This window comes from Rhinolophus ferrumequinum, chromosome 12, assembly GCF_004115265.2.
Source record: "Rhinolophus ferrumequinum isolate MPI-CBG mRhiFer1 chromosome 12, mRhiFer1_v1.p, whole genome shotgun sequence".
Taxonomy (NCBI): Eukaryota; Metazoa; Chordata; class Mammalia; order Chiroptera; family Rhinolophidae; genus Rhinolophus; species Rhinolophus ferrumequinum.
This window is the reverse complement of record NC_046295.1, coordinates 72,041,686-72,068,292: the sequence shown is the minus strand read 5'-3', so window position 1 is coordinate 72,068,292 and position 26,607 is coordinate 72,041,686. Positions and strand designations below refer to the sequence as shown.

The 26,607-nt window shown below is 55.3% G+C and overlaps 1 protein-coding gene across 9 annotated transcripts in view; it reads right to left on the bottom strand.

The window, feature by feature from the left end:
• The window catches only part of DAB2IP (DAB2 interacting protein), a 184,754-nt gene that overhangs the window by 37,582 nt on the left and 120,565 nt on the right, over window positions 1–26,607 (bottom strand). The window contains exon 1 of one of the 9 annotated variants that reach the window (XM_033122306.1): window positions 6,891–7,352. The exons of 7 other annotated variants lie outside the window; for them this stretch is intronic. In XM_033122306.1, the coding sequence (XP_032978197.1) occupies window positions 6,891–7,060 (170 nt within the window). In that variant the 5' untranslated portion in view covers window positions 7,061–7,352. Of the gene's footprint in view, window positions 1–855; window positions 995–6,890; window positions 7,353–26,607 lie in introns of those variants that run through there. One more of the 9 variants, XM_033122309.1, reaches the window with a different exon arrangement.

Here is a 26,607-nt window from a genome sequence, read left to right as displayed (position 1 = left end):
TCCCCTGTCAGGAAAATGGTGAGATGGACACCGAGCTGGTGGGAATGTGATCAGTGAAAGTAGCTAGGACAGAGGGACACTTGTAACAAGCCAGGCAGCTCCTTTATTCCTCACAAGCCTTCTACAAGCAAGTCTGTAACAAGCCAGATTTCTGACTTCTCAGAGACGGGGGACTCCCCCAGTAAAGACTGCTGCATCACAGTGACCTGGCTCCTGACAACTGTCCCAAATATTTACGCTGGAGCAAAACACACTCCAGGCCCAGACACAGCCTGGTCTTCCACCACCCCACCCTGCAGGCCAATGTTTCAGGGAACAGACATGGGCAGGGAGAAAGAGGGAAAAAGAAGAGACTCGCTAGGGAGTTGGGGGTACGTGACATGGACCCCAAATCGCGGCACAGCCTCACCCAGTCCAGCCCAGCCCAGGGTTGGGTGACTCAGAGCAAAGGCCGAGCTCCTCAGCTCAGAAAACTTTCCAGCAGTTCCCAGCATTTCCCGTTCTCAGTGGAGCACACCACAGAGCCACCGGGGCTTGTCTGCAGAAAGAAGCAAATGACACCGATTTCCTCTTTTTTTGAAAACTAAAAACAGCCACAACACTTCTCGGTTTCTTGCTTTCCGGCGGTGCTATCCTAATTGCTTCCACATTCTCGGCTGGCAGTAGGTGTCTACAGAGAAGCAGACACCATCCCTGGGGGACTCCTCAGCCCCACCCAGGGTTGGCATCTGTGACAGCCCCTCCTTGACCAGCAGCTCCCACCCCTTCACTTAGATCGCCCTGGGCCCAGGAGGCTGGTTGGTGGCCCTGAGGCTGGCAGCCTCCCTCCTTCCAACCTCCGTTCAGGCCACTCACCATCCCTCAGCGTGGCTGCCAAGCTCACCAGGCCCGGGAAACCACAGGGCCAGGCCAGCCAGCCTGTTGCCCACTGTTCCCCACTGGGCCCAGCCAGTCCAACCCAGCTCTGGTCCTGGACATACTACTCCAGCCCTGTCCGCTGGGACTAATGAGGCTAGTTAAACAAAGGCTAAGTTCCAACTCTCTGTAATGTGCTTTTAAAGGGCCAGTATCCCATCAGGCCAGCAGGGGACTTAAAGGCACAGATCCCTTTTTCTGTACAGAAAATAGGACATCAAAAAAACAGAAAACCCCCCGAAAGACATGATCAAATCGAAGGCGTTGGGCTTCTAAGGAAGACTTTAGATGAAATGCACTATAGTAAAAATCTGTATTTCACCCAAAGTTCCCAAGGATCCCCCAAACAATGGGGCCACATCTTAAAAATACTACTACCAACCTAATATAGTAATGGCAGCACTCACTCATTCACTCGCTCACTTTGCACCCAGCACAGCACTCAGCATTTCATAGCACTGCCTCATTGCTCCTCACAACCACTTCACAGGAAGGCATTACCAGACCCCCACCTTACAGAGGAGCTGCAGCGGGCAGAGGATTTCACAGTCTGCAGCAAAGCTGGGACCCAGCCCCGTGAGGTCAGCCAAAGCCAGGATGCTTTCTCCCACCTGCTCCCTCCACCTCCCAGAGGCCCAGCTTTCCCCAGAATGACACCCAGGCCCCACCTGGTCCAGTCACCAGCACCTTTCCTTCATGGAGAAATGAAGGGGGTCAGGATGAGCAATCACTTGTCACAGGTGCCCCAACACTGGACTTTCATCTGGGCCCCAGAACCCTGTGAGGTAGGTTCTCTTCTTTCCCCCTTCTTGCAGATGAGAAAACTGGAAATCATGTCAGGCCAGGTCAAGGTGAACATAGGAGGAGGGAGAGAGGGGTGTCTGCCAGCCCTGTAGGGGTGGGGCACTTCACAAGCCGGGCCTCAGTGCCCTCCTGGACGAGCTGCATGGCTAGAGGTGGTGGCAGGTGAGGGGAGCTGTCCTTCCAAACCCTGGGCTCAGATAAGCTGGCCAAGGCCCTCCCACTGTCCACAAGAATAGAGGAGGCAGGGCTGGGGGCTCTCCTGGGGCCCCTAGTCCCCAAGGGTGGGCAGGGCCTGCCTGCCTAGCTGATGGATAAGAGGGGGCAGGGGACAGGAAAGGAGGAAAGATTTGACTGCCTGTGCCTCACTGCCTAGTCTAGCAAGCCCTCCAATAAAGACAGAACTTTTTGGCAGGCAGAAGGTGCTATAGGGCCATCCTCCATCAGAAAGGCCAAAGCCAGCTAGAGTCCTCACGCCTAACTCTGCAGGGCCAGGTTATTCAAGGATTTACTGCCCTCATTCTGTTTCTATGGAGCCTGGCACTCAAATAAGCCTGATGCCCTGTAGCCTGGTGGTTAAGAACGCAGGCTTTGAAGTCAGACTGTCTGAGTTCAAATCTGGGCTGTGCCACTTGTAACTTGTGTCTTCTTAGGTAAGTCAAGTCACCTCTCTGGGCCTCTCTCAGTTTCCCCCTCTGTAAAACGGGCAATAATAATAGTATTTAACCCCACTGGGTGGCCATAAGGAGTTCAGTGAGTTACAGACAAAGCCTAACTCAGAGTGAGCACCTAAGAAAGACCAGCCAGATTAGCGCAGTTGAAGGAAGCCGCCAAAGATAAGCTGGAAACCAGTGTCCTGGGTAGTAACCCTGGGCAAGTCACTTCTTTCTTTGGGTCTTAGTTTCTTTCTGTAAAAAGGAGGGGGTCCGATTGGGACCTTAGTGACTATCAAGCAAGACCACCCTCCTACCGTGTTTCCCCGAAAATAAGACTTAGGCAGACCATCAGCGCTACTGTGTCTTTTGGAGCAAAATTAATATAAGACCGGGTCTTATATTATATAAGACCCAGTGTTATATTATATATTATATTACATTATAATATTATACCCAGTCTTATATAAGACCCGGTCTTATATTAATTTTTGCTCCAAAAGACGCATTAGAGATGATGGTCCGGCTAGGTCTTATTTTTGGGGAAACAAGGTAGCATCTCCCAGATGCCTGCCCTCCCCCAAAAAGAGCCAGGCCAGAGGCCATAAAGACTGAGAAAGGCTGGGCAGTGGCCCGAATCCTTTGAAACCTAAAAAGAGCCTGCCTCCGCCTCACCCCCAGGCTAGCCGGGGTCTGCTGAGCATGGGAAGGGAAGTAAGGGCAAAAAGCCACGCTGCCTGCCAGGGGGCAGCATAAGGCACCATCTCTCCAGGTGGAGCCCAGCCCCACCTTGGCCTTCTCTGGGTCTCAGTCTCCCCATTCCCCAATGAGGGGCAGGCCCTCTCATCCTCAGGTGTCTCCCAGGGGTTGTGGTGCAGCTGAGCTCACTTTCCTGAGGGGAGCTGTGCAGCAGCCAAACAAGCCACCCGACATCCGCCACACAAACAGCCTCCCTCAGCCCCTAGGGCCCCCAAGGCTCAACCAGGTGCAAGGCTAGTGTCCTTCTCCCTTCCCAAAGCCTACAGCAACCAGCATCTGTGCTGGGGAGAGCGGGATGGAGCCCCAGAGGAAACGGGGTGAGGAGGCAGGAGGAAGGCCCTGCGGCCCTGGCAGAGCACACGGCCACTATTCTGAAGGGCAGCAGGACCCTGGGTGTTGCAGGTGCCCCTATTGCGTCTTCCACCACCCGGTTAACCAGTCAGGGAGGGCGGCCTGATTGGGCACTTTGCAGGCCAGAGTTGAAATTCTAGTTGTGTTACTTAGCAACTGTGGAATACTGGGCAAGTCCTTTCACTTTCCTCAGTTTCCTTCTGTGTAAAATGAGGAAATACACTATCCTCTGCAGAGTAACAGATGCAAAAACACTGGTTAACCAGTGCAGAGAGAGCATTAACAAAATAACCTGGGAGCCCAAAAGGTTCAAAGATCTGAGTGTTATTCTTTCAATAGACACTAAGAATCCATCGGACCTTAGCATGGCCCCAATTCTACACCGCCATGCCAAGCAAACACATCCTAAACTGCCCATAGCCAGACAAGCCTTGGGGGAGATCAGGTCCTGGCCACCAAAATAGCCTGAGAAAGACCTCAAACTTCTCTGGAAACCAAACACAAAGGAGACTTCCAGAGCAAAGCCGTTAGTGTACATGAAGTCTAGCTCTGCTAGAGACAAGGTGGAAAGACTTGCCGAGTAAAACCAGCTCCAGGACGCTCTTCTTAGGGGGCCTTGCCCGCAGAGAGATGGAGCAGGGAGTGGGGAAGGGCAGGGTCAGGTGACCCCACCAGAGAGGAGGAGAGGCAAGGCCTAAGAGAGCTGTGGAAGGTCATTTGGGGGAGGGGTCACTCCAACTCTCCAAGTCAGAATCTTTGGGGATTCAGCTCAGAGGATCCCGACTCATGTCCAAGGTTGGGACCCACTGAGTGAGCTGGTGAACTGAAACCAGAGACTCCCAGACTCACAGGAGCCCCTCCGGGACCCTCCTTAACTTCCCAGACTGGCATATTATATTATTTTATATTCATTATATTATATTATAATATTATACCCAGTCTTTTATATAAGACCCAGTCTTATAGTAAAATAAGACCGGATCTTACATTAATTTTTGCTCCAAAAGATGCTTTAGAGGTGCTTGTCCGGCTAGATCTTATTTTCAGGAAACAAGGCAGCACCTCCCAGATGCCTGCCCTCCCCCCAAAAGAGCCAGGCCAGAGGCCATAAAGACCGAGAAAGGCTGGGCAGTGGCCTGAACTTCACTGACACTGCTGCTTCGTCTTCCTCACCTTTTTCTATTCAACACACCTGTCCAGACTGAGTAAAACCTCCGTAGTTCTCCTCAAGGTCCCCAAAGGCCTCTACGTGGCCAGTGCCAACCAGTTTCTGTCCTCTCTTTACTCCATGGAGGACAGCTAGCTCCCTCCCTGAAACCCAGGCCGCCACACCCTCTGGCATCCCTCCTCCCTCACAGGCCACCTTTCCTCCAGGTATAGTTTCTCAGGCTCAGGTCCGGGGCCCTCTCCCCCAGTAAAGCACTTTCCTTTGGTGAGTCCAGGCACTCCTTCACTTTAATACTTTCAGTGTGCTCAAGACTCCGAAGTTTCTATCCCCAGCCCTCCCCTCCTCTGAGCTCCTGACTCACAGATCTCAACACTGGCCTGACATCTCCTCTTGCATGCCTCATGGAACCTCGAGCCTGAAATGCCCAGATGTCCAAAGTGGAGCTCCATCTCTCTGGATAAAACCAAGAGCCTCATCAGCCAGGAATCCTCCCTTGCTTTGGCCTTCAGAATCCAATCCATCAGCAAATCCTACTGATACCTCCTCTCAAACCCTCACACCCGTCCACTCCTCAAACCACCCTGGCAGCCTCACCCCACCCCTACGCCCTGTCAGGGAGTCCCAGGGACCCTTTAGAAATGCAAATTGATTATAAAACTCCTAGGCTGGCCACCTTTCCACAACTCCCCACGGCACTCTAAAAGCATCCAAAGTCCTCCAGAGGTGGAAGAAGTCAGCAGAGGGGGCAGCCTACTCTGTGACCTCATCCAGCAAGCCCCACCCCCCACCAGCAGCCTGGGCTTTCCCGCCTCGCCTCCTTGGGACTTTGTCCTCAGCTGCCAAGGCGGGAGTTCTTGTTCCACCCCCCATGTCCCGAAAGGCTGGCTCCAGGTGTCTTTTGGAATTCAGCCCTTCCCTGACTGCCCCACTCCAACAGGTCCTGCCCCACCCCCTTACTCCTCACTGAAACACCTGGCTTGTTTCCTTCATAGCGTCTTGCTCATACAGCCAGCAAATATTTATTAAGTGCAAACCACGTGCCAGGCACCATTTTAGTCATTGGGAATCCAGATGCTGAACAAAGCAGACGAAAATCCCTGACTTACACTGCAGTGGGGGAACGTCCACCCAACCTGGAGTTACTTTACTTAGGACTACTTGTCCCTCTTGCCAGAAGGCAGGCTCTGTATGTCCAAGGGCTAGGTCTGCTGTCTTACTGCATCCTCAGGGAGGCGGGGAGGGAGGGCTGGCATGGTGGAAGAGCTCAGTAAGTATTTATCGATACAAATGCATATGCAAAAACAACAGGGCAACAAAGGAACCAAACCCAGAAAGACACATGAAGTCAAGAGTCCAGCTTTTGCTGCCTCCTAGGACGATGCTTCTCACTGCCCTGGGGGTCTCAGGTGAACACAAGGCTTCTGCCGCGCCCCAGCCCTTCTGGGGGACAGACTAGATACACAAGCGGCAGCGTTGGTTAGCTGCTGGAGGACAGAGATGACCACGGGCCAGCGCAGCCAGGGAGGGCTCCCTGAAGAGGTGAAATCTGAACAAGGCCAAGCCCCCCCAAATTTAGGGAGAGGGAGAAAAACAAATTTGTGTTTTAGGGCTCTGATGTTCTTTGCTCTGGTAGGAAAAAAGAAAAAAACCTTGCTCCGAAAAACCCTTTACTTTTTATTAGTGCCTGGATCAATAAAAGTTTTAGGAGTAAAGCTTCTCTCCTGCAATACTAACTGCCACAGAGACAGGCTAGGATTATTAAACCTGTCTCAGAGAGCCCCAGTGGCTTCCCCTTCTCCCCACATGTGCTGAGAGCCCCAGGCTAAGGGCCAGCAGGCGAGCACTCTCACTGGCAATGCTGCTTAGGGGTCAAAGAGCCTCCTCAAAACGCCCCCTGCCAACCCCACCGGTTCCCTGGGCCTAGATCACATTCCAGGTGCCCCACAACCTTGCCAGCTTGGGGCTCCCCATCCCCATTCCAAGATTTGAAGCTGTCAGAGAGCAGAGCCTGGTTCCCAGGAGGAGAAAGGAGGCCACCTGCCACCCCCACCCCCCACCTCCACTCTTCTTCTCAAGCCCCTGACCAGAGTCTTCCATTCAGTCCCCTGAGGGGACCCAGACCAGGCTCAGCTAGAAGAAACGGCCCCACGCCCTCCAGGCTCTATCCACACCCATCTGAGGTCCGGCCACCCATGGGGAGGAAGCTTCTTCCCTCACCCTGCCCCACAGAGCCATCCACAGACCTTGGTGATGGGTGCCCTAGCCTCTGGGATGACCCAGCTCTAGTCAGCGGGCGCCCAGGAGCAAAATCCGGTTTTGGAGGATGGCGGGGCCTCCATAGAGCAGATCCTCTGGCCCGGCCCAGGATCTTGCTGAGGTTGTCGCCGAGCAGTCCCAGACCACAGAGGCTCATCCCCAAGGATGCTGTGTACCGAGGCAAGGCCCCCGGCCAGATCAGGGGACCTCTCGGTCCCGACAGGCATCTGAGAGGCGTGCCCAGGCAGGCTTCCTCTTCCTGCAAAGCACACGTTCAATCTGTCTTCCAAGTTGAAATTTCACAAATGACTTAAGAAAAGCAGTGGTGACAACATCTAGAGATTTCCGGGTCCTCCTGGGAACAAGTGGAAAATTACAGTCTTCCATACAGGTAACCACATGGTATAACCTCCAGGTCCAAGAAGTCTAGAGAGACGTCTGGAAACAAACAGTTGCTTCCAGCCACATGCAAGAGTCCCTCGCAGGGCACCTGGGCAGGGTGCAGGCTCAGGGCACCCCACTCTGGGTCTGAAGAAGCCTCTGTCTGGAGAGGCCCCTTCAAGACTCCTCCCCTAAAGTGCTGGCTCCGCCCAGGGTCATATCCTGCCCGGAGTCCCGCCTCTGGGTCTTTGCACTGGCCATTCTCTTTGCTAGGCCCTAGCTCCAGGCAAGGCTGGTTTTGCCTCATTCAAGTGTCGTCTCCTAGGACAGGCTGTTCCTGAGAACTCCAGCTAGAGGAGCAATTCCCCCCACCCACCCTCATTTTCTTCATAGCACTGATCTGAAATCACCTTGCTTCCCCCACTAACTTCCCCCATGATGAGAAGAATGTCAGGTCAGTGGGAACAAGGGACTGTTCACCCTGGTAAGCCTGGCACACCTCGGGCCAGTGCCTGGCACCAGGTAGGCACTAACAGATGTGATAAATGAATAAATGTATCTTTGTGGCTGGTCTGAGACAGGCCTGCTACAGCTGTGTAAGTGGGAGTGGGGGTGACCAACAGATTGGAGGGGGCGGCACCAAAGCCACCTCCCCAGGCACAGCTCAAAGAGCATTCCAGGCTTCCCTCAGGCGGCACCCCACCCCACAGGCTCTCCCAGCAGGACACAGCAGCCGGTGGGCCGGCGCCCTGCCCACCTGCAGCCACAGGCCCTTTCCTTCCCAGGCCCGGTGGCTGGGGACATTCCCTGGCCAGCTGCCCCCAGCTGCAACCACTTTCCGCTCTGATCATGGGGTGGGACAGGCCCCGCCCATGCAGGCCCCACCCGCGTTGGTCTGCCTCTGAGGGGCAGCCAGGAGCCTGTCATCCACACCCAGGGCAAACACCCTCCCTCCCCTGCAGCTGCATTCAAACATTTTAAGAATGCGAACAAAGAGAGCCATGTAGACAAGGCCAAGGGCTTACCAACCACAGTCACCAGGCTGGAGGGCTGCGGGGAAGCGGGACTCCCAACTCCCTACACTGATTTGGGACCAGACAGCGGTCTCCTACCTTGGAAGAACTAGGTTCCCAGGCAGCAGTCCTAGATTTAAGTTTCTCTCTGAGCCAGTCCCCTGGCTAAGGAAGCACCTGTATTCTGGGCTGGGCCGGTGGGAAGAGGGGAGGGAAGTCAAAGCAGGTGAGCTGGGAGAGCTGCCCAGGTTTGTGAATGCCACACGACCGTGGGGCAGACAGACCCAGTCAGGCCTGTGGGCAGAAATGCTGCCGCACCTACTGACCTGGTGCTTCATCCTTGGGTCATACTGACCCAGCCCTCACTGAAATGCAAATCCTTAGGGAGCAGTGCTCCCAGCCAACCCAACATTTTCACCTGGGGTCACCCGCTTTTCCATCCCTCTACAGAAGCCACAGTACCAGCTCGGGCAGGACACCACCCAGTCTTCCCTTCTGGGCACCACCAGGAGGGGCTGAGACTGCCATACCCGGGAGCCTCCCTCGTGTGGCTGCTGCACTACTTCCTGCTACAGGGGGATTGTGCAATCCCATCCTTCCATGTAAATACTGATAAAGAAGCCGTGGGAGAATACAGGACCCCTGGAAGGAGCTGACTACTCCTCCGCTTCTGTATCCCCAGGCATCACAAGCCCAGTTCAGTCCCCAGTGGTTTCATCCTGCTCCAGTTCCTCAGCAAACAGCTCAGCTCTAAGTGCCAGACTGGCAGGCACCTACTGTGTGCAGGCAGGCAGGACTCTGGCTGAGACACCCGCAGAGCTAGTGAAGAGGACTGACAGCGGCCCATCCCCCAACCTGGGAAGTCTGTGACTCACTCCATCCAGTACTGTGTCCTCCCTTGGGCAGAGGTGATCCTGACCACGGGTGATCCAACAATGCCTACAGCCCCTTCTTCTCAGGGGACTCGTAGCCAGCAGTGAGTGCACTTGGAGTGGTCCCTTCTTCTGAGGTGAGGTTTCACCTTACACCTTTCATTTGGGATGATCAGATGTCTTAAAATTTCAAAACGGGAAAGGTGAGGCTATAGTCACAGGCAGAGGCCCTAGGGGAGAAGTCCTAGGGGCGAAGCAGCTCCCTGGGCTCCCAGAGCAGCAGCCAAGGCAACGGGGAGGGAGGGAGCAGAGCCCATCTCCGAGTACCTCCTCTAGGGTGCAGGCCCCAAGGAGGCTTCCCACTTGAGCTCAATCATGGCAACAAAGAGGCAAGACAGACACTGTGACCACTTTGTAGATGAAGACCTCAATTCCAGAGAAGCTCAGCACTTGCACATGTTGACCCAGCTTCATGTAAAACTAGATATGCCTCACCCAGACAGCCAATTGCACCTATTACTCGTCCCCTTTTATCTTCGTCCCCTATTCTAATACCCCTTCCTCCAGGAAGCCTTCCCCGATTTCCCTCAGCAAGAAGCCATGCCCCCTGGTTGATCCACAGGGTTCTAATATCTTGCTATAACAAAATAGGCTCCTATGACAGGATCTCTCACTTTGCATGACAGCTGTGGGGATCATAAGCTAAGAAGATATAAGCCAGGATATTGAGGTCAAAAGATGGATATCCCAAGTTGGGCTCCCACACACACAAGCTGTCTGACCATAAATAAGTTGCTTCCTCCATACCCTTCTAGTCTCAGCTCAAAGGTCTGTACAACCTCTTGCAAGCTCCTTCCAGTCATCTTGAATACTATGCATAAGTACAGAGTGAGTATACAGTGACTGTCCTTGGCCACGTGAAGCTGGGGGCATTTCAGAGGCTGCTCTGATCCAGTCACTCCTGGTTCCAGCACCACCAGTGACCCAGGCCTCCCAATCGTTAGGCCCCACACACCCACCATACACCCCTCACCTTTACACCCACCCCACCAGCCACAGGACCTCCTCTTCCATGTTCCCCACGCATGCCCGGCTCTTGCTCAGGCCACTCCTGTGATCCCACTGAACCCCTCTCCTGCTCTCATTTACCTTTCAAGACCCAGCTCAACTACCCCCACCTCAGGGAAGTGTTCCCAGGGTCCCCAGGCAGAGGAATGTGCAAGCTCTCTCTCTCCCTCTTCCTGAATTCCTGGCCTGCCTCCCCCTGTGCTGGGTGCTGCTGGGGGGTCTTCTCATGGCTGGCTCTCCGGTCCTACACCCTGAGCGTCAACACTCTCCCCAAAGTTCAGAGCCCAGATGTCTCATCATCGTTCAGATCTGAAGGTGTCTCACCAACTGGCTCTTTGGAATCCTCCTTCCTCAAGAAGCTTCCCATTTCCTGGGATGGAGAGAGCCAACCCCAAGGCTGTCGAGGAGCACCCCCAGCCAGTGCCGGTACATCCCTTCGTGTCTTAGGCGGGGGGCCTCTCCTGTGACCACAGCTTTCTTCTTTCTAGAAGCTGTGCGAAGACAGGCCCCCTCTGGCTTGCCCAGAACTGCCTGAGCTGGAAGAGGGTGCTGCTGTCACCATGGCCTCGGGCAGAGTGTGTGGGGCTGAAGCAGGCCCAGGACTGCACAGGGACGCCCTGCACAGGAGGCAGCCCCAGGGCCTGGCTGTTCATGGACGGGGCGGGGCGTCTCAAGAGACCCGGGCTGCACTTAGCTGAAAGTGAGAAACTAATTTGGTATTAGATTGAGGGCCAACTCTGGGTAGCAGTTTCAAGGTGCCCCAGCTGTTAATTTATGTGAGTACATCTATGCTCGTGTGGTTTTATCATCATCAACAAACAACAAACGTGTCCTGGCACCTGCGACATGCCAGGCCTGGTGCTAGGTATTTTACATACATTATCTTGATTAATCCTCCAAAAAGCCATAAGCTGTGGGTATCCACAGCTACATTTTCCTAAAATGAAGCAGAAGCACAGAGAGGTTGGAAAAGCTGCCCAAGGTCACAGAGCTAGTGACTGGCGGGAGGGGGCATTCAGGCCCCTCAACAGGCTGGCCCCATCCTGTCTTTCTGGTCCAAGATGCCAGTGGTCACCATTCCAAAGCCTCTGCTCTGTGTCCCTGGCCAGCCCTCGTGTCCCCCACTCCCCTTATTTGGGGGGTTAATGTATATAGTCAGCCCACAGCCTCCCCCTCGAGTTCCAGCCTCCTCTTTACCTGCTCAGACCCACCCGCTCACATCCCCTCCTGCCTCCCATGAAGCCAGCCATGTTCCAGCCTCTCTGGCCACCTCCTCCCACCAACGCCAGCCAGTGTGTATCACCCCAGGGTTTGTATCACCCCCATCTGCCAGGCCCCCGACCAGTGTCTTGTGGTAATGACTACAGCTGGCAGAGAATCCTGGAACCTTTTCCCCCACAGTGATGTTGACACGTGCTCGCAAAAAATGTAACGTTTCCATCAAAGCATTCAGGGGGAGTAATTCCCACCCATGTGATACCTCCTCAGAAAAATATAGAGTAAATCTACTCCACCATGCAGCAAGACATAGTCAGCATTTCTCTTTCTTGGCTGTCACGGTGCCAAGCACTGGGCCACATCTGGCATCGTGTTCCAGGGACTGAACGCTCCCAAGGGGCCGGCTCCCGCTGCTGTGCCTATGACTGCCGGGCCCCCTGGTACAGTATGCAGCGCTCAGCTCGGGGTCAGGCCCCTCATCCCTAAGCCCTGCCCCCAGAGGCCCCGATTCCACTCACGGTGTTCCCACCAGAGCCGAGCTTCTGTGTCCCTGACTCGGTCACCCGCTACCCAGTCCCCGAGTCCTGTACCCAAACCACCAAAGCAGGGCCCCGCCCTCACAGCCATCACCCACCATATCAACACCAGGCGTGATGCCCAGCTTCACACACACAGCCCCTACTTTCACCACATCCCTGAAACGTCAAGGAATTCAAACCTCCCTGAATTATCCCCATACCAACCCCCCAAGCCCATGGGAACAGCAACAATATTGTGAGGGCGGGTCGTAGGGAATTCTGTTTCACTTCCTGTGCAACACTGCCTGAGGAGGAAGTCCGGTGCCAGGCACTGTGACCTGGGTGCCTGGCCTAGAGGTCAGCGGGAGGGCCACAGGGGCTCACTTGGCCAGCCCCACCCCTGGCAACTGGAGAGAACCGCCGAGGCTGGAGCAGCCTGGCCTTGGGGAAGGCCCAGCTCTCTGCAGCACAGAAGATGGACGGGCCACACCCCCATCACACTTCTCAGGCAATTCTGCAAACAGACAGCACTTACGTCCCCTCCCAGGGCCTTCCAGAGCCCTGCTCTTGCATACTCCCTGCTTCAAGAGAATGGAACGGAAGCATGTGATTTGATTTCCTCCAAGTGTTTTCTGAGAGTCTGCTGCAGGTATCGTGCACAGTGCTGCCATGTCTGATCCTACCAGCCTCCCTCCCATGACGTGACAGAGGAAGGCATCCCTGTCCCATTACTGATGAGAAAGGGAGTGACACCAGGATACAAGCGAACAAGACACAGGGTCTCTGCCCTCACGAAGCCAGCAGTCCAGTGGGGGAGGGCTACGTACAGACATGAGGCTACGTACAGACATGAGTACCAAGCAAAAACACACTAACAGACCGTGGGCCCAGAGGAGGCTGTGCAAGTATCCAGGGCGGGGCCTGGCCCAACAGGGGACCTATAATGACTGTAGAACCAACACATCCTCCTCCTGAGATGTGAGTCCCCTGCCAAGCTCTGTGCCTCACACACGGTGCACCTCCACTGCAGACAGGTGGTGGACATTAAGCACCCCCCACACCTGCAGCCTGCGTCCGGGACCCGCTCCTGCAAGCCTGCTTGTTGAATGAGCAGAGGATGAGCCTTTGCTCCCGAGCTAAGCTTGCCCAGGAATGGCCACCGACACGGAGTTTTAATTGGTGAGCCTGGCGGCACGGAGCCCAGGAATACAGCGGGTGGGTGTCGGGGTTGCAGGGGAAACAGCTGAGCACAGCAAATATAGCGCTGACCCAATTCAGTTCTGTTCTGTCTTCGAGAAAATAATTGAGTTTAAATGAATAGGTTTCCCTTGTCCCCTCTGGCCTCGAGGAGGGTGGAAAGAGAGAGAGGGAGACAGGAATACTTCCCCGGGCTCACTGTGGGTTATTTTTGAGTCATTAGGCCTGTGAAAGGTTTCCTTCTTTCCTTGGTGGCCAGTGGGGGTCAGACATGGCTGGGAGGCAACGAGGTGAAAGCCACACAAGGTGTGGACGGTGACGACGGGGGTTTAAGTCCTGGCCTCACCAGCAGCTTTGTGGAGTGGCCCAGTCAGTCCCCTCAGGGTCCAGGCTTGTCATCTATGCATGGGATCACGACCCCCTCACCCGCTCATGCGCACACGCCTCCCGGGATGGCTGGGAAGAACTCGTGCAGGCTGAGCACACTCAGAGGCCTTCCGGGGAGTAAAGGACTCTGGGGCGGCCACAGAGGTCGTCAACTCTTTGCCCTACAGGAATATACGCCCAATGCTGCCACATCTGTTTTTTCCAGAAAAGCCAGAAATCCAGATTTTTCAGGTGAATGTTTTAGGGGTGTTTACGTATCGGTAACCAATGGAAAACACAAACACCAAAACACGCCTCTCCACCTTCTCAGACCACATGAAACCTGCCTGTGGGCTACATGTGCCCATGAGTCAGCCATGTGTAACCTCCAATTTTATGACAACACATGAGCAGCAATTTATGACATGCTGGTGTCCTCCCACCTGTTTACTGTCTCATGATTTCCTGTGGCCAGAAGCCCAGGCCCCGCCCTGCTTGATGGGGAGAGGCAGAGACACTCTCCCCTTCAAGGCGGGACACGGAGGGGCTGCCCCACCCCCGTGGGAAGGTGGGTGGGGATGCTGGGACTGGTTGTACCCTAGAAATTAGGGGGCCCCGTCTCACCTCCTGCACTGCCCTCAACTCCCTATTAGGGACGCAGCTTCCTCTTCAGCAAAAGAGGGTTTCTGAGAGGACCAAGTAAGAAAGAGAATGCTTCAAGAGACAGAGTGAGCACACGTGTCAAGTCTCCCCGAGAAGCAGTGCCACAGAGTGGGAACAGTGTACAAGTCGCAAGGCCTCGGGTCATATGCCCAAACACCGGCTCTGGGCTGTGTGCGCCCGGGGAAGTTAATTAACCTCTCCATACTTCAGTCTCATCCTCTGTACACGGGAGATAAGAATCTTTGGGACACAGAGCTGCTGGGAAGATTAAATGAGATGATGACTGTCGAGTGCCTGGTAGGATGCCTGGCACATAGCAAAGGATCAAAAAATGATAGGAACTCTTATTACTGTTATTGTCAGTGAAAAGCATGCCAGGAAATCCTGACTGGGTGACTACAATAATGTGGCACAACCAGGCAAACTTGTCGTTAACAGATGAGGCCACCTATAATTAGCACAACCATTACGCAAGCAAATGGTGTGGCTTAGATGTTGGAGAAGGGTGTCCTTTGAAGTGTGTTTAAATTACCCCTCCCCTGGCTGCCCGGCCCTCCCCAAATCTAGTTTACACTATTCATTTCATTAGCAAACACTTTCTTCATAAAGCAAGACATAATTCCAAAGTACATATTCAAATCAAAGAGGTTTGAAACTACGGGAGCTCCTGCCCCCCTCACCTGGAATTGTTTGGGCTCTCCCAGCCCCCTCCCCTTGGTCAGATGCAGACCTGAGGCTGCCAGTTACTGCCTCTCCAGCCTCTTTTCCCAGAGGTCAGGCTGGAGGCCTTGCTACCTGGCTGCCCTCTGCTATGCGAGCGGAGCGGGGAAGAGGACAGGAGGGGCGGAGGCGTGTTCTTGGCATGAAGCAGGCGCTGTTTGGGAAGAAGAGGTTCTCTCTCAGTGGCATTCATGTGACCGGGGAGTTCCCCAGGAGCCAAGGCACATACAGTCAGGCATACCATAATACCTATTTACACTGGAGAAAACCCAGGCTCAAAGAGATTTAAGGAAGCAATGTGCCCAAAGTCACATAAGTAGTAAGCTGGAGAACTGAATTCAAACTTGGGTTCATCTACTCCCTCCAGAGTCGGCTCTGTTGGCTTTGCCCTTGAAACGGCGCTTAGCTCAGGCCTCTCCACCTGGAGAGGACGCGTCCGTTAATAATGTAGAATTGACCCCAGAGCCTTTGAACAGGAATCGATCATCAGAGCCTGACCTGGGTTTGCAGTTGAGGCTCACAGAGGGCCTGTAATTTGCCCAGGGTCCTACAGGCAGAAATGAACAGCCTAGGTACTCCAAAGCTTCTCGCCCCAAGCTAGCTGCTTTGGCATTCAGATCTTGAAACACGCCTGCCTTCCTTCCCCTGAACAGCTGTGTCAGTATCTTAACCTTCCCTGTACCTCCTGGGCCCAGCACAGACCTAAGCAGACAAAAGATGCTCAGGAAATGTTTGCTGAACTGTTTTCTTAGCAAAAAAAGACAACACTGAACAGCTGGAACAGTGAAGGCACACAAAGGAAGACGGGTGGTGGCTCAGGGGACGGGGGACGAGGGAGAGAGCAGACCATCCTCTGTGGGAGAACCTGGCCATCCCTTTCAAAGCGTTTCCCTGCTGGGTGCTTGCTCAAGAGGCAAGCAGGTAGTTCGCTGATTCCCAGCTTTGGAGGAAATGAAAACAGAAGGCTTAACAGATATGGTAGCCCCTCACCAGCCCTCTGCCGGCTCAGACCACCATCTGAGCTAAATGAAATGTTTGCTTTTCTCACTCCTTCCTGGGCCCCAGAAATTGAGGCTGGGAGAGATGAGTGACGTGCCTGGGGTCGGGGAGTCGTGGAGCCCAGGACCCAGGCGTCTTTGCTCTTTCAGCCAGACTCTCCCATCACCCCGCCCCACTCCGGACCTCTGGCTCCCCGAAACCTAAGGGAGCCTTGATAATGATGGTGAAGACAATGGCGCCCCCCTTGCCCCTCCCCCATGGCCACACAGACACAGCCAAGGCACCTCCTCAGTGGGGACACTTTGCTAAGCCCCTCCCCCTTTACAAACAAACAATCCTCACAGATATCCTGCGAAGTCGGTACAATGATTGCCCGGTTAACAGACATGGAAACTGAAGATCAGACAGGTTAAGGAACCTGCTGGGAAGAGCTGCAGCTGGAATTCAACTCCCGGGCCTGGGCTATTAATAGCTCTGCTCTGGGTGGGGCCAGGAAAACCCCAGATGGGGAGTCACAACAAGTGTCCTGGCCAAGAGAGTGACACAATGTATTACCCCTCACCGCACTAGATCCTGCCAGGGGTCATTCAATCCATCCCCCTGCTTCCAGGCAAGGCTGTAAATGAACCCGGAATAGAGATGTGCTTTCTGGGGCTGAGGCTCCGAGGCCTTCCAGAGCTGCCCGAGTCCAGCCAAAACAGTTTTCAGAGACCACCCTAAATCTCTGCTCCCCAGCACCTCCCATTGCTAGTCTACCAGCATGCCAGGGCTGGGGACTGGAGCTCCTGGCAGTATCAGGGCAGGACAGGGAGAAGAGATCCTTTCCCTTGAAGACGAAGGGGCCCTCAACTGCCAGCTTCCTCCTCCTCCCAGACACCGTCCTGCACCCACCCTCACACGCAGCCGGGAAGCTGCTTCTAAAACCACTGATCCGACCAGGACCCACCCCTCTTAAAATCCGCTCCCTGCCTTCCCACTATCGTCCACCCTATCCCCTGCCACTCCACAGGCCCGACACACAGCGACAGGCAATTGCCAGACCTGCCAACAAGCCCTTCCCCTCCTTTCTGCAGGGAAACCTTCCACCGGCCTTGACTTCCAGCCACACTGTGACCAGACCCCCAACTCCACTGAGCCTCACTCCCTTCTGTCAGCCCCTCTGACCATAGGCTCCGCTAACCCATCTGCCTCGTCCAGCAGCCAGCAGGAGTCTGAGGGCAGCGCGGGGCGTGCCTGCCCCCTGCCCACGACAGTGCGACAGTGCGTGCTGGCTGGCTGGAATTTGCCACACGGGGCTGGCTCCCAGGGACAATGAAGCCAGATCTAAGGGTGACCATTGGAAGGGGAGGCTCTTGGAGGTAGACCTGACTCAGGTTAGAGGAGGGCCCTGCCAGGCCCAAGCTTTCCATGGACGCCCAACAATGGCTGTGGAGAATCAGAGGAGATGAAGTCATCACTCCCAGAAACAGCTGATTAAGAAGATGTGACGACAGTGCAAACAGCAAGGCTGGACACAGAGACACACACTCCCCCACCCGCTCCTCCCCACGTGTGTCTCCACTCAGAGAAGCCAGGCAGGGCCTGAGCTCTTCTGGGGCACAGATGGTGCCAGGAACCAGAGCCAGTGCAAGGAGCCTGGGCTCCGGTGACACCGCTGGTCTCTGGGAGCCGCGGTGCCCCAGAGGGACACTCTTTTCAGGGTCTCCCTTGCAAAGGAGACAATTACAATGGGACAACAGCTGCCCTGACCCTCACTGATGTCCTCTACCTGCCCCTGGCCCTCTCAGACACGCCCCCACCACCGCCAGTTTCTTCTCTCACTCCCGCCTTGCCCCCACCCCTCCCCAGGGTTCAATCCCACCCACGTTTGGGACCTTCATATTCTTGTCCTCTCCTGGGGGGCAGGCCTGCCTACACGCCAGGGAGGTGGGAGCCTCTCCTGGCTAAGGCAGGGCTCTGTGCTACAGACACAGGCCCAATGCCTGGCTCTCTCTTGTTCCAACTGTGTGACCATGAGCTGGACAAGTCATCTCTCTGGGCTTACCTTTCTCATCTGTAAAATGCAGATAGCAATGTGCCTGCCTCATGGGGTAAGAGTAAATGAAATATGTTGATGTGTTCATTCCCCAACCCTGTGTCGGGCCCTATTTTAGAGGCCGGAGACACACATTAGGGAACGAGACATCAATTGCCTGCTCCTCCGGGGCTTAGTCTAGTGTGGAGAAGGCCCCCAGTAGATGCATGATAATATCTGGTGACCAGGAATGCTGGGAAGAAACAGAGGCGGGCCCAGGCTAAGGGGGAGGAGGAGAGTGCGTTTGATGTGGTCGGATGAGATGAGGAAGCAGGTCACAGACATCGGGGCAAAGAGTGATCCAAGAGGAGGGAATGAGACGGTGCAGGTCTGCAGCGCCTGCAGGGCGGGCGAGTCGGGGCAATAAACTCAACAAGGCAGGAGACCAGCCTAGGGGTCCGCTGCAGGGTGCAGGTGGCAGGTGGCAGGGCTTGGATTCTGCGGTGGTGGTGGCAGTCCACAAAGCACGGTGTCTGGGGCCTGGCACAAAGTGAATCTTCAATATCCGTTCTTCTTGGCCCTGTCCCCCTCCGCCTCACACCCTCACCACCCGATACCAGGAGGACTGCCCCCGCTGGTCCCAAAGCTGAACGACTGTCAGGCAGACCTCCTTCCCGGGTTTATGGATGACCCAATTCCTGGCTCAAGGTCTCTGGGGCAGTGGCAGGCCGGGCTGGCACTCTACCCAGACCGAGCTCTCTGGCCTAAGCAGACAGATCTCCTCTGTGTCCCCACCCTTCCCCCACGCAAGGCCCAGTCGTCAACCAGCTCTGTGTCTCAATCCACACAGGGCTTCCACTGGGAAAACATCAGACTCCAAACAAAACAACAGCACCAGTGTTTGCATCACAGATTTCTGAGTTCTTTCCTAGCCAGTTTCTCACGTGCAGACAGGGAGGTACTTCAAGCCCCATCAGATGATGGACCAGGGCTGAGAAAAGCTCCTTGGAATTTCAGTTAATTCCACCTTCTCCAAGAGCTTCCCTGAGCCCAGGCAAACACGCCTGCCTGGGTCTGGCTGCTCCCCCAAGCCTCCCTTAGGGCCAGGCTCCAGGGCCTCTGCATGGCAGCCCACCAGCCCCAGGGGGAGCTGGCCCCATGAGAGCACACAGGTAGAGACAGTCTCACTAAGGTTGCATGCACCATTCCCACCCCAGGCTGGGCTCCCCCAGGGCAGGCAGGTGATTCCTGCCCCTGTCCCCAGGGCCGAGCACAGGTGAGCAAAAACAGAAATAACTCAATCCCGAGGGTCCGTAGTGGAGTGCTGTCTGCACCAGACACCCTGAGATAGCCATCCATCAAGCCTGCCTCCTTCGCGGTCACCCGTGGCTTCCGAATTTAGAGGAAGCTGCCGGGGAGACCATCCCTTCTTCCCTCCACCACCATGGAACTCCCTGGCGAGCAACCCCCTTCCCCCCCCCCAGCTGCCACCTCCCCACCCTAGTGTTCTGGGCCAGAACAGCCAGTCTTCCCCTCCCCTCTACAGGCCAAGGGGGTAAGATTAAGCTAGACAACATGTTCTCAAGCACACAGATATATTTTTTTTATAAGCCACAGAAAATCTGCAGGAAAAGCCCCCAACCAATAGTCAGTGGTGAGGTGGAAGGAGAAATTTCACTTTTTGCTTTACACTCTCCTTTGTGGCTAGCATCTTGTACTCTATGCTCACATTTTTAATTACCTCTATGTTAAAAAAAGACTGAAAAGTACAGCGAAGTGAATGCATTTGGCAAGTGTTGGCACCTGTTCCCCTGGGACCCCATGAGCTCCAGAAGGCAGAGTGTCTGCCCTACGTTTTGTTTCTTCTGCCTGGTTCTCACCAGGCTGGCCAGCCATCCTGCACTCAGAGAGCAGAGAGAGCAAAAGAAGGAGGGCACAGGGCAGGGAAACCAGCCAGGAGCCCCTGCCCCAGACGCAGGCCTGTGAGGAACAGTCACCTCACCTCCTCCCTGACCGCCCCGCCCCCTTTGCTCCTTTCCACGGACCCCGCCGCTATCCCTACTTCTGTCCACTCCTTGGGCTTCAGTCACTTGCGTGTCCTGGCCCAAGGCCCTGCACAAGCAGGTGCTCAATGAAAGTTTGCTAGACACATGGCCAGGACCATCTGAAGGACTGTTTATGCCAGGTGGTCATTTAGAAAGAAATTCGAATCTGGATTAAGGAGGGAGTGGCAGGCACCGTGGAGAAACAAAGCAAAGTTATGCCTGCAGGTCTCAACAGGAAGACACCCAGACAGGCTTTGGCCAGAGCAGTGCAAACCCTCCGAAGAATGCTGGAGTGAGCCCCCTTCTGAGGGTCTAGAACTTCTGGTACCCAAGGAGCTGCACGGCTGGCAGGAGCACAAATGCAAAAGACGGGGAGGCCTTATGCATGTCTGGGCACACAGATGGACAGCCCCCCAAAGCTGTGTATTTACACCTTTACTAAATAAAGATCAGAATCCCGGGTGTCCCAGACATTTCGCTGAAATACTTACGACCTTTCCTCCCTGTGCTCTTCCCTGACCAAAGCCTCTCCTTCACTGTGACAAACTGGGCAGGGGACACAGCTTCCGCAGGCTCAGGGCAGATCTGCTCGTCCAGGGCAGCATTTCACACACCAACTAGGATCAGCCCCTCAGCACAAACAGGCGTGGCCCCATCGGCCCTGGCGTCCAGTCCCCTTTACTCCAGTCCCCTGACTGTCCTGAAAACATTTGTGCCAATTCCCACAGCCACACCTTTGCCCAGGTGGCTCCCTCACCAGGAGGCCTTGCCTACTTCCTTCTGCCCACCTGGGTTTTACCCAACCCATGCTAAAGGTCTCCAACGGAAGAGTATGGGCTGTATTTGGTCAACATGCATGGTTTGTTTAGCCCACACAGTGTCTGACATTTTTAAGTTTTGAATCAATTGCCAACATATAAAGATGTGAAATTTCAAAATGTCACCGAAAAAGCTCTAGATTTCTGCTTTCTCTTACAAATCGCAAAGCCCAGTGCCATGGCTCAGTGGCTGCTGCCCCCCTTAGCAGGACACACTCTCTCCAGGTTGCCACAGTGTCTGCCACATCTGTGACTGCCTTAGCTAGTGGTTCCTCTGTGGCAGCTGGCAGGACACGGGCAGGGCCCACAACACACATCTCCCAAGGACACACTCAGCATCCGCACACAGTAGAGACAAAAAGACACAATGCCTCACGGTGCACAGGACCTCCTGATTGCTTATCCGCTTCATTGCAAGAGCCCAAGCAGGAACAGACAATGCTCTTCAGTCCTGGGTCCTGTCCCCACGCCCCCCACAGCGAGGCACACCTGCACAGGGACACTGGGGTGAGCCTTCAGGGCTGTGTCTAGATTCTCACTCATCAATATCTGATCTTTGCTTCCGTGGTTGTGTCTTCTGGAGGCCAGTCAAAGCAAGCCCAGGGATCCTGCCATCTCCCTGCCTTCAATACAAGTGGCAGGATTCCAGGGCAGCCCACCACACTGATCCCCAGGACTTCTGTTAAACTGAAAAGGAGAAACTCGGCAGCAAGAACTGACAAAGCCAAGGCTTCCTCGATGCCCGCCTGCAGGAGGCCTGCCCCCTTTGAAGCGGGTAGCCAACTCTTCCCTTTTTCTGGGTTTTCAAGGTCAGCGTCACATTGGCAGGAAGGGTTTTCTTTGTTCTCCTGCCTCTGACTTACCCCAAACACAGTCACTGTTCCCGACAGCCAGGTCCTCAGCAGTGACGAAGGAGGCCCTGTTCCTGCTGGGATGGAGTGCTGAGCGCGAACCCAAAGGGCCCCGCTTCCCGGGAAACAGGCTCTCTACGGGCCTGGGAGTGCCAGCTCTGGTCCTGAGTGCTCACTGAAGGCTGGTCAGAGGAACAGCTGACAGCCCCCAGAGAGGCTCCTGCTTGGAGGATGAGCTGGGAGGACGAGTTCAGCACGGCTCTGCCCCTCGCTGGCTGGTGTGACCTAAAGCTACTTGCCTCCTTCCTCTCTCTGAGCTCGGATTTCCTCATTTGGAGAACCGGGAAATAAACACCTGATCTGAGACACTCAGCCTCCTAATGGGACCTGGAGGAGCAGTGGCAGGCATGGGGTGCCATGCCAAAGTTAACTATTCCAGCGCCTGGCAGAGCACCCACACACGGTAGGGCTCACTGTGCAAACGTTTATTGGGTCCCTGTGCCGTGCCAGGCTATGTGCAAGGTGCCAGAGGCCCAGCATGGAGGCTGAGCCCTGTGCACGGGAGGTCTGCCTTTCAACATGGCACACAAACAACTGCCATACATGAGAACTGTCAACTACGTGAAGTAAGGATCAGAATGCTGTAAGAGCCCGGGGGATCGTGAGCCCCCCGACATGGGAGTAAGGGACCCAGGTCTTACAAGAGCTCTCCCCCGGGGCTGCAGGACAGCAGAGGCCAGAGTTGGGGCTGCCCGGCTGAAGGCTACTGGCTACGCCCCCCATTTCCCAACAGCCTAAAGAGAGAGCTGTCAGGCTTGGAGAGCAGCCCAGTTCTGTGAAGGCGCCCATGTGCATGTTTGTGCCGTGTGCCTGGACATGAGTGCTGGGGAACCAACAGTGAGGTAGCACCTGTGTGGCCAGACCCCGTGCCATTCCTTTTACACACACTCTGTAGTGGCCCCCACCCCTGCTTGCTGAGTAGTGAAAATAATCCAGACTCATGGGGCCCACCTCCAGGGAGGTGATGCTGCCCCAGCCCCAACAGGCAGTGGTCACGAGAGCCTGGAGAATCACACTGCCCAGGGTCCCCATTATGGCTGTGCCCCCTACTAGCCCGTGAGACCTGGGTCGAACCACCAAACCCCTCGGCACGGCTGGTTTCCCCAGCTCCCAGGTCGCTGTGAGCACTTAAGAGACAAAGCGCCTGGCATGGAGGGAGCACTCATCTTCGCGCCCATCCTCCGCCTAATCCAACCCAGCACACACCCCTGTCTCCAGCTCTCTGACCTGCTGCTCCTGCCCCTCGGAACTACTTTACTCCCCACTCCTCTAACGCTCCGAGCCCTTTCCTGCCTCCCAGAGCAGCCTCATGTCCCAAAGGACAGAACGGTTCTAAGCCAAGTGCTGCGCTCGCTCACGGGATTCCCTCTAATCGCCCTTCTCCCCCCTTTGCCATCTGATGACCTCATCGTGTTTCAAGCCTCAACTCCTGCCACTTCCTGTGAAGCCTCCCTAATTCCTGGAGAGCAGACCCAACTCCCACACACCCCCAAGCAAAGAAGTGCAGACAGAAGTGGGCGAGACTTGCTCTCCTTGCGCGTACGTGTCCCTGGGAATACTCCTTCCTCCTTCTCGGCCTCAGCTTCCTTCCTGTAAAGGGTTCTCTGTGACTTCTCATTCTAAGGCTCTAGGAATGAGCTTAGTCACAGATTTTATCTTGGGGGGTGGGGGAGCAGCTCCAGGTTCACCGGAGGTTCTTGAGGACCGGGGAGGAGCCAGACACTGCCTTGTTCTACCCAAGAGGGCACGACAGGTACAGCTCAAGAGACCCCAGCCAGCGCCCTCAAGTGGCCCCATGAGCTACCACTGGGGAGCAGACCCAAGAAGGGAGCACAGAAAATGCGGACCAAAGAGGGAAGTGCACTTGGGACTAAGGAGGGGATGAAGGAGCTAGGACTTGAAGGTAGGTAGGATTAAAGGGGGGGGCATTCCAGAGGGAGCAGCGAAGACAGGGACATCCATCCATGGCACAGCAGTGGCTCACACATCTCAACGTGTGAAACGTAAGTGACTCTACCCAAGGTGCCCTGCACACAGAAGGCGCTCTGCTGAGCATTTAGCTACACATCTCATTTACTCCTCTCCACACCCCTTTGAAATAGAAGTTGCTATTATCCCCATTTTAGAGTTCAGCAAGTTCCCGGAAGTCACAGACCCGCCAAGGGGTGGAGCCAGGATTTGAACCCAGGCATCCTGGCTGCTTCTGTGTGAGTAAACCGTGAGGAGAAGGGGCTCGGGGGAGGAGGAGGCAGTGAGGATGAGAGTCTGCGGACTCCCGAGAGACTTGTTAAAACCTCGAAAGTCAGCCTTCGTTTTCCTTGCAGCCTGATCTTGAACGGTACCCAACCCAGGCCAGTGCTGATGAAATCCCCGCGCGGGTGGCCCCACCCACGCATGGGAGCGTGCAAACTGACAGTCTTAGGACCCCAGCTCTGCACTTGCTTTGCATGATCTGCCTGAAGGATGCAGGGAGCTGCTGGTAATGAGTGGGCGTGAGCGAGCAGGGGAGGGAGCTGGGAGAGTGCAGCCAGTCAGGAGCCTCGGCTGTCAGCGGCCACACAGACAGGCTGGCGCGGAGCTGTTGCCAGGGCAGCCCGGACAGTCTGCCTTCACAGGCGGAGTGATTTCGAACTGGTTGCTCTGCCTGGGCCACCTGCTCAGCCGGCCAGAGCCCGGCCCTTCCGAAACCTCAACACAAAATGTTAGGGGCCTGGTATGGGGTCCACTGGCATGAAAGACCATCAAGAGAAAGCATGGGCAGGCCTCCCATGTTGGAAACAAGCCCGTTGTCACAACACAGCCCAAACAGGGACCTCGGCTGGGGGCTCGAGTCTTCTGGGCCAGTTCCAACAACCCAGGCTCATCTTGTAGGATGCCCACCATTAAGTGGTACCTGCCCCTCCTTTGAGGGGCCTGGACCTGCAGCAGTAAGTAGCCATGGGCTGGAGGGGGAAAGGAGAGAAGGAAGTGATGGAGGGATGGTGGAGCTGAGAGGAGAATGATACGAGGAAGGCAGGACCCTGACTGGACTCTGGCCCAGGCCCCCTCTCAGTGCCCAGCACATGGCTGCCATGGGGCAGGGTCAGACACGGCAGCCGGAATAACTCTGGGTAGGGAGAGGCCGCCACACCTGGAGAGGCAAGGTGACAAGGTGAAATGCAGTTCAGAAAGCCCAGGGTATTGCTAAGTCGTATGCTGGCCACACTGGAACATATTAAGGTAAATGACTGACAGTGTGATAAACATGTGAAACTTAAGTGACTCTACCCAAGGTCAGATTCACGGGCACCCCAGTCAGGACTCCACCACGCCCGGGGGTAGCTACAGCAAGCCCACTAAATAGTTTTCTATACACTTGCACCATATAGGATGCAGTGTTTCCTCTCGTTTGGGAATGTGTTTCCATGGTGCACTGAGTGGCTTCAAATGTACCAGACCAAAAGGCATAGGGTATCACCATCCTGTGTGAACCAGCCTTAAGGGAAGCTCAGCAAGCCAACCCTTCACAAGTGGCCTCTTAAGGTCCAGAATTCTGTTTGCCCCGAGCCCCACCACTCAGTGCAAGACCTTGTCCCCCAAGCCCATGAAGAGGCTGGCAATCCTGCCATGAGAAGTGTGGCATCGCCTGGGAGTGGAACCAATCCATGGTGCAAGGTGCTTCTCCGTGGTGGAAGGACGAAAAGTGGGGGACTGCCCCAGCTTAGGAGAGGCTGTGAGGCAGCCTTTCTGAGAGCTGGGTATGAGACTCGCCTTCCCTGAAACTCTTCCCGGCAGTCCAGTCCCACCCACTGCTAACCATTAGCAGCTAGAGATTTACAGAAGGAACACAATAGCTAAGCAGTCACCTTGACCTAGGAGAAAACAGGGATGACAAATCAGAAACATATGGTGACGAATCATCAGGCTTTCTGCTGAGCAGCCCAGGTTCCCCAGGCTGGCCAAATACCACGGTGGGAGCCGTGGAACCAAGCACAGGGGACAGCCCATTGTCTACCTGCAAACAACAACGCACCTGTGAAAACAAGCAGGTGCCCAGGGTGCCCAAGTTGGGGTAGAAATTGAGGGACGTAAGACTCTGGAATCCATCCATGGCCCAGGTGGAGGAAAAGTGGGGAATAAGCCCTGGCCTAGCTCCTTCTGCTTCACATCTGCCTGGACTCATGTGGCCTGAGTCTGCCACCATGGAAGGAGAGGGACTAGCTATGAGGAGACCCAAGATTTGGTACCCACAGTCAGAGCTGTGTGGTGACCTTGAAACTCCATCATGAATGGGTCTAACCTGCCTGGCTTTCTCTCTGAAGGAGGGACTGGCTCCCTGAGGAGCAAGAACAAGACCAAAAAGCTGAGCTCGGGACACCAGCTCCAGGATGCCACCGGTGTCTGTCTGGGAGCACACTCGTGCTAGGATAGGGCGGCATCCCCTGTCCCTTCAGGGCCAGCCCCAGACCTGCCTGGAACCCCAGAGCAGATGCCCTGCTATTTATCTGAAGAACTAAGCAGATTTCTTCTGGAAGTGGAATCTGAGCAGGACCAAGGGCTCTTCAACGAGACCAAATAAATACTGCGCTTCCACAGGGGGCGGGGAGTTCTATTTGGGGAGGGGCAGGGAAGAGCCAATCCGATCTGAGTTTGGGCTGAAACTGGCTTTCCGCCACCAGCAGTAGCGAAGCACCTCAGGCTGAGTTCCGACCTTGTCTGGAGTTCAGGGGCCCACCTGGCTCTGCCCTACCCCTGTCCCTAGGGCACACTGAGGCCGGGTTCCCCAAGTGGGGGCAAACAACAGTACATCCAGCCCCAAGGTTACTCTGCAGCCTGAGAACCCGACATCCCACCACCACCACCATCCCTCAAAGGCATGAGACCCTTCTAGGGAGGGGAGAATTCAGAACTGCTAGCTGGAG